The sequence below is a fragment of the Globicephala melas genome, chromosome 7, assembly GCF_963455315.2.
Source record: "Globicephala melas chromosome 7, mGloMel1.2, whole genome shotgun sequence".
Lineage (NCBI taxonomy): Eukaryota > Metazoa > Chordata > Mammalia > Artiodactyla > Delphinidae > Globicephala > Globicephala melas.
The window spans coordinates 102646186-102662737 of record NC_083320.1 but is presented as its reverse complement, the minus strand read 5'-3'; the positions used below and the strand labels follow the sequence as shown (position 1 = coordinate 102662737).

The window sequence follows — 16552 nt, the reverse complement described above, 5'->3', positions numbered from 1 at the left end:
ATTTACAGCACCTGGAGGGAGAGGGTGAGAGCATGTGATTGCGCTCAGAGAATATGTATCCCAGGGGAAGACTGCAAAGGGAGAGGGAGGCCAAATTTCCCAGAGAGGGTGAGCTGCTCTACCTTCTTGGTTTAATTCAGTCGTTCATTCCATAAATATTTACTGCATTTATGGAGCTCACATCCTAATGAGAACAAATTTTCATGCTTAATCGTACATTTCCTATTTTCCATGCAACCTGGTGTCAGCTACGCGCGGCCTCTTCGTTTGCTGCCGAGCAGCTCCAGTGCTGGAGGGAGAGCCCGCTGCTGTGCAGAGATGCTACGTCGGATTGATTGAAAGGCTGGTCATGACTACTTCTGTCTACAGGTGAGCCTCGCTTTCGGCATTGCATTTCAGCCCCCCCCCCCGTACCCTCAGCCTCCCCGGCTCTGAGCTGAGACTCCACTGTCCCCGTGCGTGGGAATGGGGGTGCAGGGAACGTTAGGACTCAGTGAAAGGCTGTGTGCAGGGAGTGGGCAGGAGGGACGAGCTAGTGATTCCAGCCACGGCGCAGGGCGGTGCCAGGTAGCGCTTTGAGCTTTATTAGCAAGCCCACTTCAGAGGCTGTCAGCCACCCCAGGAAGCCCCTCAGAGAGCACGGCCTCCCTTCGTGGGCTGAGTGTCTTGGCTGTGGACGCCCTGGGGGCAGAGCAGTGAATGGTCTGTGGGGTCATCTGCAGTCCACACCCGCATCCTCACTGTGGTTGCAGTTGTGAGAGCCCCAGCTGTTCTTGCTGCAGCTCCACAGGCTCGATTCTGACCCTTGACACGCAACGTTGTCCAGCCAGATGGTCCCAGTGCCTGGACACAGCAAAAGCAAGGAGGGAGAGGAGCGTGGGATTAGGGTCCAAGCAGCATAGCCTGTCTGTCCTCAGGGTCTTCCACGGGGAGCTAGACTGCCAATTTCTCCCACATGTGCCCAGGCCCACCGTGCTGATGGCTGGTCTGCTCTCTTACGATGGCTCTGCCTCTGCTCTTTCTACCTTTTGACAAAAGTCTCATCCGAGTATTTAATATGTAACCCAAGCATGATCTGAAAGCTCCTCCTAGGATCTCTAGGGTTTGTCTCTTCCTTAAATGCCTTTGTAAACAGGCTATTCACGTGTTCTAAATCACTCACACCTTCCTCAAACCGCCTTCCTTCTGATATAACTGATTTCAGATCAGGAGCTCAGAGGAATTACCGGATGATTTGATTTCCGTAATTGACACTACAGTGTGACCATCTATAGAGGCTTAATCTGTTTGAGGAGAATGTGTATTTTAAAGGAGTTTTGTAATCCAACTGGACTCAGATTGAAAAGTAGGTATGCATTTTGGTGGGGTTGTGGGGAGGGGTAAGGGGAGAGAACATTTTGGGGTGGAGGCAGGAGAAATGGGCCTAGTGTCCCTGTCAGATCAGCTCAGAAATGGTCTCAGGCCTGGGGCTTAACTCTTCTGTTGAAAGTCTAAACATTTTGCTGCAAGACGTAGCTGAGTCTCTAGCACCCGAGGACATCTTTCCAAAACTGATTTTAGGAGGTCCCTGCTCTGATTCGTTTTCTCTTCCCTTCACACCTTCTCCTTGAAGATGATCAAGCTTGGGCCACCTAGACCTTCAGGTTCCAGAGAGCTGGGATGACCACTGTGCTGCCTGCCCTGCATCCTTCTCTGTTCTCCCAGCTCCAGCCCCTCAGCTGTCCAGAGAGTGTCCCTCACAAACACCCTCCGACACATGGCATTCTGGCTTTAGGGCTGGACAGACAGCAACTCAAACAAGCCTTTGCTGTCCCTTTGGGGAAGAGAGCCTTCTTTCTCCTGGGGCTGCCAAGTCTGAAGGATGTAAGTTGGGGTCCTGGGCTGCAGAACTTTTCAGTTGCTTGAACCAATCCTTTTCTTTTAACGCAACCAAGCTGAGTCACTTGCAACCAATGGTTGCCAACACCCTACCAGGGAGAGAAAGCCCACATCAGCACCTCAAGGAAAGAGGCTCCTGGTTGAGGATCGATTCACTTACCAGCTCCCACGTTGAAAACGGCAGTTCCCGAAGAGAAACCCAGCATGCGGCAGAAGACGGTGGCATCTGAATTGTCCCAGTCATCATCGCAAATTGTCCCCCAGGCTCCATTATAGTAAATTTCAGCCCGGCCTCGGTTCCTAGAGCCAGCAATCCGGACGGATACCATGGATTCGCCTGGATGACAAAACACACACGGGAGAGGTGAGGGAAGCAGCCCAGGGCTTTGTGTGAATGTAGGCTCTGCCGTTTCATTTCTGGAAGTCCTATAGTTAGGGCAAAGAAGCCTCCTGCTTGGCTGCCACCACAGCTGGGAAGATCCCACATGCTGGCACCAGCACAACCAGCGGCTCTGTGCACCTGGGCCTGCAGGTACAAGGCCATGGGGACAGGTCCCTCTGCAGCTGGCCTTGCAAATCCAGCCCACCATGTTTAGCCTTGTGTTGTCGATAAAAAAGGGGGAAGAAAGGAGGGAGGGAGGGAGGAAGGTGTTATCTGTGGCTCTGTGCCACGGGCAGGCTTATTCAAGGGACAAGCCCTTAGCTTTCCCCCCAAATGAGGAATCTCTCTGACAACCAAGGCCTCTCCCCCTAGCACACCTACAATTTTCAAGTACAGAGTAACCTCTGAAACACACATTAAAGAGAACAGAAATAGCAATTACCTTTTTGACCTTTTTCTCCCTTTGCTCCTTTCAGCCCAGAAGATCCTATCATGAGGAGAAAAACCACACAGTTCGAAGGAAACCAAGCCAGGACCCCCTTGCCCTCCTTTGCCAGCAGTGGGGAGGAGGGGCGGGCAGGAGGGTGGAGGGGTGAGGGTCAGACTCCCTCCTTCAGCTTTGCCAGCCACCTGGCATCATGGGGACTGGATGTGCCGTGGGATCCCATGGGTGAGCAAGAAGAAATGGGCCTGGGGCTTCCCTGACAGCGCAGTGGTTGAGAGTCCGCCTGCCGATGCAGGGGACGTGGGTTCGTGCCCTAGTCCGGGAAGATCCCACATGCCGCGGAGTGGCTGGGCCCGTGAGCAGTGGACGCTGAGCCTGCGCGTCCGGAGCCTGTGCTCCGCAACGGGAGAGGCCACACAGTGAGAGGCCCGTGTACCGCAAGAAAAAAAAAAAAAGGAGAAGAAATGGGCCTGAGCCACAGCAGGAAGGATTTAAGCTCTATTAGAGAGGAACATTCAAGAGACATGGAGTTAGAAGTCTCTCCTGCCATCAGTCATGGTGACTGTGTGGTCCAGGGCCTGACTGGGCGTGATGCCAGTGCATGGTCACCGGCCTGCCACTCGGAGTGCCCGGCCGTGCCTTATTCTCCTCTGTAAGCTCAGCGCTGAGGGCGATCCCAGCGCAGGACTTGGCCACAGAGCCACTAAACCTCTACCCTTCTGGTTCTGAAAACTCCCAGCACCTTATGACAGGCCTCTCCTTAGAACCCTCACATCAGAAACCGAGGCCTTACCTTTCGCTCCGGGCTCTCCCTTTCGGCCGTCTGGTCCAGGTGCCCCCTTGAGGCCGACCAGGCCTGGGCTTCCCATCTCTCCCTTCATGCCTGCAGGGCCTGCGGAGGAGAGAGACCACCTCCATCAGATGCTCTGCTCTGCTTTCCAAGGGGGACCAAGGGCCTTGGTGTTTAGTGCCTGAGTTGTCCTAAACCACCAGGTTCCCCCCTGCCCCCATCAATGGGCTGTTCGAATGTTCAGCCCGGGTGGGCAGGGCACTGCCCTGATCCCCCGACTCCTGTGTAAACTCTGGTTGAGGACGAGCGGGTGAAAATCGCGGACAGTATTCCAAGGCTGTTGTTCCTCATTGGATGGCATAATTGTGTGGACGTTCTAGCCATTCTAGGAGAATTTGCTAGAACATTTCTAGCATTCAATTTCCCCTTCAGTAAGTTAGAATAGGGATAGAATATCCAGCTCAGGTGGAAGAAAGACTGCTCAGGAAATGTGTCTGGGGAGTGTCGCTTTGGCTTCTCAGGGTAGGGCTGGCGAGAAGACTAGAAATGCCGTGGGCAGGGCACAGTAACCAGCTACTAGCTAAGGCGGGGGCCCACGAGGACCTTGATGATAGCCCCGTGAGAAGCAACAGGAAGAGGGGGGCACCTTGGGGGCCAAAGGGTAGAGGGAGATGGACCGAAGCAGATGTGGACAGGCAGATAGAGGCCATGCAACCAACCTGGCAACTGGAGAGGAAGGTCACCCAGCTCCTCTGCGGCTGTGCCGCCTGAAGCCACCACCAGGGGCAGTTGTCCTGGCTTTCTTTACCCTCCACCCCCTCTGCCCCCGCCCCTCTCTCTACACCCCTTCCCCAGGTTTGTCACCCAAAGAGTCTGAGGCTGGAGCGATAGAGCCCTGCAGGCAGAGACACTCTGGGGAAAGGTTACTGAGGTTACCGCCGTGATTTCAGGGTCGACAAGACCCACCCTTGGAGCACAAGCCCTTCCAGTCATCACTGTGAGAAATGAAAATGAAGCCGGCACTTTACCTGGGACTCCTGATTCTCCTTTTGTTCCTTTCTGTCCTTGAAGTCCTAAGATCAAAATACAAAAAAGGGGAGAAGATAATAAAACGTAGATATTAGACTCCTTTAATCTTAGACAACCTCTACCTTCTGTCTGATTAATGCAGAAGGAAAGGCACATTGGTTCTCCATGATTGTTTAAAGCCTCTTTAGCAGAGCATAAATGTAGACAGACTGCAGATAAATGGGGACGTGTGTTGGGGTGAAATAGAAATGTATTTGATGAGAGTCTAGGTTAGATGGACAGACCCCAGACTCAGTGGCTGGCCTTCCTTGTCCAGAAATAACCTGACTTGGTGTCTAAATTCAATCCCATTCCTTTCTGTTGCATTTTATTGAAAAAGAGTTGAGAGATAGTTTGAAAATAAAGTTATTTTTATTTCTAAAAGACTGTGGAGGAGACTCAGTGGCCAATAGGAGCTTTGGGGGGGGCCGTCACCCTCAGTAGATATTCCATAGCGTTTATTGGTTTATTTCATTGTGGCCCCCAGTGTAGCTAAACATCCTTCTCCCTTCCTCCCATTCATCTCTTTATTCACTAAATTACGTGGAAGACCCAGTATCCCCAGCACCATGCTGAGTCATAATTTATTGTGGGATAATAATTTATTGGTTTAGCAACTCCATGGTCTCTCAGAGAAACAGGACTCTCCAAGACAGTTACACAAACTTGGGGAAACCAAAGCTCATTATTGACCACGAAGTAACAGTTACTAGAGGGTAACAGTGGGAATGCACTCCCACCATGCTCTTGACTGGTATCCCTCCCACCACGCCAGCTCAGTCTTAACCAAGAACCCACCCGTTTGATGATCACTAGAGACCACAAGGAACTCGGTTACCCTCATTGCCAATTGCCTGGAGGAAGTTCCTGCCTTCCACTTCAGTTCCTGGCTTTCCTGAGCACCTACTGTGTGCTGGTCAGTGGAGGGCAGGCGAGGGGCCTGGTGGGCCTCTTCAGGATCCCTCCTTGGAATAATGAGCAAGCAGTCCTGGCTCCTGGCAGCCTTTCAGAGGGCTCGTCTGAGGCCGGGCGCTGCCTGGGGAGGAGAGCCCGAGGGCCGAGGAGCTAGGAGCTGCTGCTGCAAGCCTGGGCACAAAGGAGGCAGGAAGCCCTGGAAAGATCTGAGAGGGCAACTAGTTCTGCCCCTCATGTTTGAGTTGAGGACCAGAATGGGGCTCAGAGAGCATCTTCTAAAAGCTGGAGGGACCTTCGAGGTTGGCCCTGGCAGACAGGCCCCAGCTCACCCCGCGCCAGCTGTGCCCACTGCAGTCCCTCGGTTTGGAAAGCCTCACCGCTTTGGTCCCCTGGGGAATGGGATCAAGGCTGTGAAAGCTGCTAAGATGCTAGATGTTGCTGCCTCTGAAGCCTTCTCTGGCCTCGCCCGTGGCTGACGCACTTCCTCCCAAGGCAGCACAGGGGCCAGAGTCAGAGAGCCTGGGCTTGCGTCTGCCTCCGTGACCTTGAGCCAGGCTCCCTCTCCCTTAGCCTCACCTTTCTCCTCTGAGCCTCTGGCTGGTTGTCAGACTGAAATGAAGTTGTCTGTGTCACGTACTAAGCCTCGTGTCTGACAAGTGGTACCACGAGGACCCCAGGGCCCTGTCGGCATGTGTCTGTCTCTCCTCCAGCGGACAGCGCCTGGGACACTGGGGCTGAAGCCCCCGCAGGAGCTCCAGGCTTGCTGCCCAGCAAGCCCCCCCCCCACCAGATGTTTGCTGTTGACCTCAGGTGGCCCAGCACGGGCAGTAGATGTGTCCTCTCTGCTTACCTGCACCTGAATTGCAGGTGTCAAGATGAGGGAGGAGAAACCACATTCAGAAACATGTCTTTGGTTATTAAATAGAAAAACGGTTCATATCTAGACTCTTGACCCTCTCTGTCACATCCTAAAGGGTCCCATATTGCACAGATCTCTACCTTAAGAGACTGTCCCTAGACCCAAGGTTGAGGGACACCTGGCACTGGGATCTCCCCTTATTGCCTCTCTGCCACCAGAGAAGTCTCCAGAGCACCGAACAACAAATGTCCTATACAGACAGGAGCCCCAGGGGAGCCCCTGCTCACTAGGGCCATGGTCCCCAAGGCCTGACCCTTCCACCTCGTTTCTCACACCCTCCCTCCCAGCCCCCCACCTCTTGAGGACTCAACCTCTGCTGCTGCCTGCACTGCACTAGGCACCACGCCAGGAGCTTCACATGCATCTCTCAGCTTCCCAGCGAGGTCGTGCCATTTCCCTCTTTACAGAGGAGGAAGTCCACACTCAGAGACGCTAGGTGATTTATCCCACGTCACACAGGGAGGGAGTGGTGACGCTGGGGTTAGGACCCAGGGTTGGCCTCCCACTGGGCACTGTGGCTGCCTGTGTGCCACCAGCATGCCAGCTCACTACTTCCTGGAGTTTCACGTGGGCTCTCCACCTAGTTCCAAAGACTCCCAGTGGCCTTAGGCCATCTCTTACTCCTAAATAAGTCATCAAACTAGAGTGAGCGTCAGAATCGCCAGCACAGGGTTTGTTAAAAACAACGTGCTAAGCCCCCCCCCCCGCCCCGCCCCGGGGTTCCTGATTCACTGCATCTGGGCTGGGAATCTGAGACGCTGCATTTTTAACAGGTTTCTGGGTCTTTCTGATGCTGCTGGTCAGGGACCATGGTTTGAGTAACCACTGCCCTAAACACATCTCACTCGATCTTCAGGGACCAGCTGACAGCCCGCGTCCTCCAAGCAGCCTTCCTATCTCTGAGGAACTCACGGCCCCTCCCCTGTCTAAGCTCTCCCGTAACCCACTGGCCCTTGATAAAATGCCCTCTGAGATGTGTACAATAGGTGTAGGTTTATGTCTTCAAAACTCCCCTCTTCAGGCTTCCCTGGTGGCACAGTGGTTGGGAGTCCACCTGCCGATGCAGGGGACACGGGTTCGTGCCCCGGTCCGGGAAGACCCCACATGCCGCGGAGCGGCTAGGCCCATAAGCCATGGCCGCTGAGCCAGCACATCCGGAGCCTGTGCTCCGCAACGAGAGAGGCCACGACAGTGAGAGGCCCACGTAACGCAAAAAAAAAAAAACAAAAAAAACAAAAAAAACTCCCCTCTTCAAGGCAAGGAAACTGGAATTGAGTTTTGTGTGATTTTTGGGGGTGTGATTTCTCTCCAGGACTGGACTCTTGAGAGGTGCTCGCTGAGTGGCTATGCATGGATCCAGGGACCAGTAATGACTTCACTATACATCAAGGCGGCATCCTGATTGGATCAGGGAGAAGGAGAAATGGCTGAAAAATAGAATTTAGAAGTTCATGTTGTAAACCTTCCCTGGAAGGGAATGAATGCTGGGTTTGTCCTCTTAACCACAAGCAAACTGGGATTCCCTGGGTGTCACAGACTCATCACGCTGAAAGGGCTCAAAATATTTATTTGCAAGCTGCTTATTTATAGAAACAATTTTCCCCCAAGAAAATAGTTTAGTTAGAAAGCACATGCCTTCCTATTGTTTTGTGTTCAGCTGGTGCTCTGCCTAAAATCTTAGAAGGTCCCTGCGTGAAGGGAAAATTGCCTGTTTCAAACCCAGAGTGCTGGCAGATTGGCAGGGACCTGGGTATTATTCTAGAACTCTCCCCACACTCCACAGAGGAGGAAACCAAGGCTCTGGAAGTCATGTACCAACCCTTCATCACCTAGCTAGTTGGCAAGTCCAAACTGATGCACAGGCCTCCTCACTCTGATTTAATGTAGAAACTTCCAGTACGTTAGGAAACTTCCTTAAATACCATCCCAACTTACGGGCTAAGTGCAGCCTGGCAAATTTTGGGTTAATTTAATACCTAACACATTGAGCTGTATAACAAGAAGTAAGATGGTAGGTAGGGGACCCAAATTTGGGACGCATGTAGACTTCTTCAGATGTCTCTAAGAAACTTAGAGGAAAACGAGGAAAACTCTAAGTGACAATTTAGTAATATGAGTTGGTAGACTTTAATAAATTCTTGGACTAAGTCAATACTTAGACGTGGGGAATGAAATCAACCGAGAAATTATATTCATGATATAGGGCTTAATTGCTATTATGGGTTATTCTTTGTTACTTATCTTTAAAGTAAAACGCGTCTCAAAAGACAGATGAGAAACTAGATTTCAAGTTCTTTGCACTTTGGCTTTGCCTCAAGAGAAACGTAAAAGGACATAGAAGATTCAGATTCTTGTTATATTTTAGACATGAAGATTGTTGCGATGCAGAAATTTTGATCAGATTGGTATTTTGGAGCTTCAGTGTTTTGGCTGTGTCTAACTTCATTTCATAAGGTGAGATGGTGGAAAGAGAACTGCCGTGATCACAAGTTGAAGTGAGCCCTTCCTTATTGCCAAACAAATTTTCCTTTTCAAAATGGCCAAAGGATTTAGAGCTAAAATCTGTGTTGCTGTGGATTTTTTGCAATTTTTTTTTCCCCCAAAGTCAAATGATTCTGCAATCGTTTGAAAGATCAAAGGTGAGAAAAAACTAGGTTTTCGGGGTTTGATAAAACCTTGTTTTATGAACGGTGAAGGAAACTACCATTACAGAAAGTTCTTCTCGGTGATAATGTCCTGCTTAAATAAACTATGCAGTCTATCTTCCCAACAGAATGGAAGGAGTCTCCTCTTTGCCATCTTTATCTTTAATCTTTCTCAAGGGGTGTGAACGTGGGGAAACGTTCCACCAGAATGGGTTGGAGTGTGATTAGAGAGCAGCAAGAAGATTTGGTGACTAAGCTAGGATTTACCCATCTACTGTGGGGTGAGAGGTGCGGGCAATTCTGATTTCTCTGAGTCCTCTACTCTATGTTATTCTACACAACAAAATTTAGAAAAGCACAGTTTGGGAATCAAACTTTGGGATTAACTCCTGGACTCAGTGCATATTAACTGTGAGACCCTGAGGAAAGGTTTTACCTTTGCTTCCTCAGTTGTGAGGTAGGGATGATGAAACTCAGCTGTGTGGATGAACTAAGGTCACGGGAGGAAAGGCCCAAACACAGTGCCTGGCTTGGAGGCGTCATCAGTACTAAACAGACCTCTTACTTTTGGTAATTAATGCACAACAACGAGATCTAGCTGTTACCTAGTTTAAGCCAACCCACCAGAATTTCTCTGTTTTCATGCCACACTGCTAGACAGTCTCCTGTGAGATTAATGATTTTATTTACAAAATGGGAAATACATCTGTTTGAAAAACTGGCTTGATATGATCAAAACTGAACCAACACCTCAGTACCTCTAGTCTGGGGAATACCAACATCCTGACATTGACAAGTAAGCATTGTCTTCCGCGAGGAGATGGTCTGGCTCCCACTCACCACCCACCCTTCCTTCTCCCACTGCAGAATCTGACCTTTCCAAAAGTTCATTAACCTATGACCTCAGGAGAAAATACAGCCCTGGCTACGGCTAGCCAGTTTATGGTCCTAAGGGAATTCCCTCCTGAGATGTCTATGTAGACCATCAGCTACTCGATCAAGACAAATGTTTGGGTTTGAGCGGGAAACATATGCAATTTGGAATTTGTTGTAATCATCACACGCCCCAAATTGAAAATGTAATTCACCATGTTTACCTGGGCAGCTGGAATTCAGGAATAACCCTTAGAATCTGCCCGGTTGGTATTTCCCACTAGGCCTGATTGATGGAGGTTCCCATAAAGGTGCTCACCAGATATGCAGGGACTCTATAATGGAGTTAAAGTGATTCCCAGACAGTTGGCCAAGAGTGTCTGTGGGATCTTAGGTGAATAACAAAGAGCCATAACAGGGCCTGAGAGCTCCATGTTTCCTTCTAAGAGTGGAAGAAGCTGCTGCAGCTTCTGCTCTGATCCTTCCAGGACTTGGGTACAGGGAGAAGGTGCCGCTCAGCGGAGTGCCCTGGTGGGGGTGGGGGAGGGCTCAGGCTGCCCGCAGAGGAAGGCAGCATGACAGAGTATAATGGATGAGGCCCCAAGCTTTGCATCAGCCGGGCCTGGATTCCAACCCATGCCGCATCTCTTACTGTGAAATAGCACTAACGAAAGTGTGTTTTCCATTGGGCTGTCATGAAAATGCTCACGTCAGAAGCTGCTCTTATTATGCAAACCCTCCCATGATGCAGAGTGCAGGCAAGATTCTCCACCTTCAGTGGGAGACGCAGGCTCAGGGGCCTGGGGAGTGGGTGCCGTGCCCCTTGTGGGTAAAATCATGTTTTGTCATCCATATTCTTGCTTAGTCAATAATCACTAGCCTGGCAGTGGTGGGGTCGGGTGGCGGGGCTCCCAGTTTATAACTGAGGGAGAAGAGCCAACATCTCCATGAAGCCAAGCAGAAAACTCAGTGGTAAGACAGCCTCAGAGTCAGGCACCCTAAGATCTGGAGTCAGGGAAGATGCAAGTATAAAATCAGGAAGAGGCAGCCAATTAATCGGGGTCACCTGACCACCACACCCAGATGGAACCTTTCTGGAAGGCCAGACTTGCTGGTGGCCTTCAAGTGGCATTTATATGGCATCAGGTAGCAGAGCCCCTGCCTGCACTGACCCACCATCTGTGAAAAGGAAATCAGCTCCGAGGCTGGATGGATTGGAAGGGCCAGGATATAGGAGTTGCTTGTGCCAGGGCTGCTGACAAGCATCAAGGAAACTCCAAAGGTCGAAGGTCCAGAGTCCAAGGCTCAGGAGGTGGCATGGCCCAGCTCTCTGGCCAGAGCTCCTGAGCCTCTACCACATCCTAGACCTGGACTCCAGGGACACGCGCCTACAGAGCCCTCCCTCACCCTCCAAGACTTCACCTGCTCGGTTCCCTCTCTCTGGACTTGCCTTCCTCTCCCCACGTGGCTAAGCTCTACTCATCCTCTAAGACTCAGCTCGAGCTCTTCCATCACTCCTGCACTGCCTACCTTTTGCTAACCCCACCAGGGGCCGCTGTGAACTTGAAGGATTTGGGTCAAGTCGCATTTGTTTTAAAAAATCAATCCGTTGACCACTTGTTCAATGAAAACTGAGAGGGCTTGCCCCTGGTGTAGGTGTCTAACATGGTTCTGGGGTGAAGGCATCCGGGTTGTCTAACTCAAGTGTGACCTTCTGCTCTGGCAGTGACTGTCCACAGACATCCTTGGAAGATACACAGCCCTTTCTCACAACCCTGCACTGGCCACAATACCTCCTGGCCTGCACCTGGCTTTCTAAATGGCATGTGACACTTCTCCATGCAAAACCCACAGCACGGTGTGCCTGACACCATCTGGCAACAGTCCATCTACCTATCTCCTGCACCGGCCTGCACATCTGAAGGCAGGAACCAGGTCTTAGGCATCATGGGGGGTCCAGCACCTAACACAGTGGACCAGACTTTCTAGACCATCGTAGGTGCCTGGACTTAGTGACTAGAAAACACACAGTTCTTTATAAAGTAGACCACACTGGTATGATGGTGTATAACCTAGACTAAATTGGCGTTAGCAGTTTATAACCTTGACTAGGATGGTTTATGAGCTAGTCTCTGTGAGTTGGGTAACCGTGGGTCACCCCTCTCGGCCTGAGCCCCCCTGGGAGAATGTGCAAGAAGGGTTTCTCGACAGCTGTTGTCCAAATCCAGAGCCCTGACCCTTGGGACCTCATGCAGATCAGTGGGAGAGAGAGGGCATTACGAGGACCCCTGGAATGCAGGCCAGGAGACAGTGCGGCCGAGGCATCCCCTGCTCTCCTCTTTGACGGTGGAGGTTTGGTCATGGCATTCAAAGCCCCTCAGGGACCCTGGGCAGAGAATAACAGCCCCAGAGCCTTGGACTCAAAGGGTTCCAGCAGAGGAAAGTGTCCTTTTTAATCCAGGTGCATCAGGGGCCAGAACACAGGAGACCCTCTGCCTGCTTCTGGTGGACCTGCTGGGAGGTAGTCTTCCTCTCTGTCCATCCTTGACACCCAGCAACTCCACCTGCCCGCCTACCCACGCCCTCTGTTACCTGTGTCCCCCTTGCTTCCTTTCACACCTTCGGCTCCTGGACTCCCGGGCCTCCCTGATGGTCCTGGACGACAGATACCATGGAGGGTGTAAGGTCTGGGCTGGGTGGATCTTCAGACATCACTCCCCAAGCCCAGCACGGGACCCAGGACCTCACCTATTGGCCCAGTGGGACCAGCACTGCCAGGCTCACCCTTGGCACCCGGGGATCCCGCAGCTCCTGGAAAGCCTGGAAGACCCTTGGCTCCGGGTTGTCCTGAAAGTTAAGTCATGAATGAAAGGCTGGGAGTGGTCGGCCCCTTCAACACACCTCTTCTCTGCAGCGGCACAGGCATCTCTTAACACCTCATATGTTCCCTGGGCAGCTTAACCTCTAGGAGCCTTGAACTAGCCCTATGAGTGGGAGGAAAATTACAGTCTCAGCAATTGATTAATTTTTTCCATTCACTGCTGCAGAATTTGAGGTTTACGGACTTACTAGGAACTCTGGGTGTGAGCATCCTGCTTCATACCCCTGGGTGGCAGGGTGGAAGGAAGCTCTAAAAAAGAATATCAGGTAGGCCTGCCTTCCAAAGCTGCTCTGTTCCTCTTAGGACAGGCCAGGTTTTACAAAACTCCAGAAATAAGAAATAAGACACAGTAGAGTCAGGTCCTGAACTTGACTCTGCCCAGGGACGGCGGTAGCTGGAATGATGCCGATTCCCACAACGCTTACCTTGATCTCCTTTGAGTCCAGGAATTCCAGCCACACCTAAAATACAGAAGGACTTTTAAGGATTTTTTTCCCCTCTAGCTCAGCCCGCCGGACAAAAAGGGAATACCCACAGGACCACAGACCTGACTGTGCAGACTCCTACCTGGGGAACCGGGCATCCCTGAGTCACCTTTCTGCCCCCGGGCTCCAGGGGGTCCCATGACCCCCATGTCTCCTTTCATGCCTATGTCTCCTTTTCTTCCTGAAAAACCAAGGGATTGTGGCCAGACATGGGAGGAGGGCAAACCCGGCTGCCACGTCCATCTCTGACACATCCTGTCCCACCCAAATTCCAAACTCAGACTCCTTGAACTCCTACTGGTGCCCAGAAGTGGAAGATACAATGGCTGCCCGCAAGGAGCACACCACCTTGCCCAGAGGCCAGACATAAACTCATGAAAAATGGATGAGGTGACCTGACCCGGCGGATGCGCAGCGGAAGGTCCCAGAAACCGGGCTCTCAGGGCTCTGGTTAGTGACCTGGTCCCTGGAGGAGGGACCACAGCCCAGGCTCATGCAGCACTGCCTGGTTTACTTCAGTATGTGAATTTGGGGAATTACTGTTTCAAACTTCCCAAACTGAAATCTGAATATTCCAGAAATCAGATCCCAAGGGCTGAGGACAGAAGCTTTGAGGCACTGCTGGAGAGGAAAACATTGCAGTAGCACTTATCCCCCTAGCGGTTCAGAGCCTGGCTTTCCTGGTGGCCAAGGTTTCAGAGTTCCCACCTGTCATCAGCATTCCGGGCTCGCCCCAGTCTCTCCTCTCCTGGTTCTCCGTGTCTCCCTCTCCTTTCTGCCACTGCTCAGCGCATATCAATCGAGGGAGGCTCCTCCCTAGGCAGGGCTCAGCAACCCCTGCCCAAACCTGCCAGCCTCCCCGCACAGGGCCTGCTCATCGGGGCCCACTGGCTTAGGAAGCCAGCCAGGTCCCACCATCAGCAGAGTTCCACCCCAAGCAACTCCCTCAGGGGCTGGGACCAGCTTGTTGGGATGGAATTTGGTTAAAGAGCTCCACTCCATTATTTTCAAGATTTCAGAGCTGGAGAGGACTCAGAAAGGGGCCAGCCTCCTCTCTAGTGATTTAGGAAAAGTAGACAAAGTGGTCTGGAGTGGAGGGAAAGAAGCAACTGCCATACAGAACTCTCTGGGTCTAAGGTTTGAGTGACATTAGGTGCAAGGCTTGAGAATTAGCTTCTCTGAGGCGGTTTGGATACTTGAAGAATAATTATTCCTTGATGGAAGATAGAAGAGCCATAAAGAACATGTTTACAATTCAAGTCCCTTACAACAGACTGAGGTGCAAACAGCAAACAAGTGTTTGGTCATTCAGAGCATCCACCGTGAGTGGAAGGGCCAAATGGCGCTCCTTTCTTCTTTTTTTTTTAACATCTTTATTGGGGTATAATTGCTTTACAATGGTGTGTTAGTTTCTGCTTTATAACAAAGTGAATCATTTATATATATACATATGTTCCCATATCTCCTCCCTCTTGCATCTCCCTCCCTCCCACCCTCCCTATCCCACTCCTCCAGGCGGTCACAAAGCACAGAGCCGATCTCCCTGTGTTATGTGGCTGCTTCCCACTAGCTATCTACCTTATGTTTGGTAGTGTATATATGTCCATGCCTCTCTCTCGCCCTGTCACAGCTCCCCCTTCCCCCTCCCCATATCCTCAAGTCCGTTCTCCAGTAGGTCTGTGTCTATTCCTGTCTTACCCCTAGGTCCTTCATGACAAATGGTCCTTCTTAAACAAGGCTAGGAATTATTTCCCTGGAGGAATTTGTTGGTGCCCTATGGCTCTGGGCCAGCCAGGGCCATCACACTAAGGCAATTGTGTGGCTCTCTGAGGTTTCTTTCTTTCTTTTCCTTATTTTTTGGCTGCCCCACGCGGTTTGCAAGATCTTAGTTCCCCCCCCGACCAGGGACTGAACGCAGGCCCTCTGCAGTGAGAGCACGGAGTCCTAACCACTGGACCGCCAGAGGATTCCCTGTATGAGGTTTCTTGAGACTGGTCTGGGCCTGAGTCTGTATTGCTATGACTTCCGTGTCTCTCTCAAAAGTTACAACCTTGGGAAGCAAAGCAGTACCGGTGAAAGGACCAGAGTCTGGAGGCGCCTGAGGAATCACAGCTGCGTCTGACTTCAGAACCTGCCCGTCATCACAGCTAAAGATGGAGTGAGGGAAATAGATGTGTCCCCTGGAACCTCATCAATGTGGCTTTACCCATCTGCTGGGGCAAAGAGCAGAAAACCTCAGTGCCGCTGGGGCGGGTCCCACTTGGTCCGCTAGCCCCGTCTGCTGACAGTGGATTGGGCAAGCAGTGGGTAAGAGAGATCTGGTGACCTTGGGAAAAGAAATTTGGGAAGAGGAGGGGTAGGTTAGAGTCCTGATTTCTGAAGAAGTGAAACTGATCATTTCCGCTCGCCAGCCACATTGCTTCCAGGCCTGAGTCTGGGCGTGGCGATGGGTGAGAGTGATGGGTGGATGGGAAGTGATGGGTGGATGGGAAGCAGTGTGGCTCAGACTCCACAGGCAAAAGCCTGGCTGTCATCCCCTCTCTGGGGCTGGCAGGGTCACCTTGAGAAAGTCTGGGCCATAGAGAAATGCGGAGGGCTACCTTTGGAGTCATCCTCACAGGTCAACTGTCCAACCACCTGCCTGGTGCAAGGATCCCCCTTCAGTCCCACCAAGGAAAATTCTGCAGCCCCTGTTCCCCACACCCCCCATCTGCCCGTTTCATCGTGCGGCAGCCCAAGTCTTAACTATTCCTCCCTTACCTCAGCATAATTGGTTCTCCAGAAACTTTGCCCGTTGGCCTCCATTCTTCTGTGGGGTACCACTGAGAGCAAGTCTATTTTCTCTTCCACAGGAACCTCTCTAATATTGGAGGACGGCTGACACATCCCTATAAGGGCTCCCTCTTCCCGATGGCAAGCACCCTCCGTTTCTTCTAATGTAAATATTTCCTACATGCCAGGTATAGCATCACAATCTTGTCTTATATTCCTGTTGTAATCAATCCTCATTGAAGGTTGCTATTATTATCCCCCTTTTGTAGGTGAGTACATTGAGGCTCGGAGAGGTTACACAGCTAGAGCTGTATTAGAACCCAGGTCTGTCTGATCTTAGAACTGAAGTCCTTCCCTTTCTACTTTACAGGATCACTAACACTACCTACCACGTAGCAGAGTTTGAACACACGATCTCCAACCCTTATAGCTGTCGTGCAAAGCATGTATAATTTAATTATTATGATTTTAATGTAATTGCCATTCTTTGCTGAAAGGA

At 51.4% G+C, this 16552-nt stretch overlaps 1 protein-coding gene across 2 annotated transcripts in view; it reads right to left on the bottom strand.

Moving 5' to 3' along the window:
• Nucleotides 1-575: 575 nt before the first annotated feature.
• MARCO (macrophage receptor with collagenous structure) overlaps nucleotides 576-16552 on the bottom strand; it is a 32879-nt gene continuing 16902 nt past the window's right edge. For both annotated transcript variants that reach the window (XM_070045862.1, XM_070045863.1), the window contains exons 5-13: nucleotides 13364-13462; nucleotides 13222-13257; nucleotides 12664-12762; nucleotides 12508-12570; nucleotides 4524-4568; nucleotides 3499-3597; nucleotides 2703-2747; nucleotides 2039-2215; nucleotides 576-843 (exon numbers count right to left, since the gene is read on the bottom strand). In XM_070045862.1, the coding sequence (XP_069901963.1) occupies nucleotides 713-843; nucleotides 2039-2215; nucleotides 2703-2747; nucleotides 3499-3597; nucleotides 4524-4568; nucleotides 12508-12570; nucleotides 12664-12762; nucleotides 13222-13257; nucleotides 13364-13462 (794 nt within the window). In that variant the 3' untranslated portion in view covers nucleotides 576-712. The remainder of the gene's footprint in view (nucleotides 844-2038; nucleotides 2216-2702; nucleotides 2748-3498; nucleotides 3598-4523; nucleotides 4569-12507; nucleotides 12571-12663; nucleotides 12763-13221; nucleotides 13258-13363; nucleotides 13463-16552) is intronic.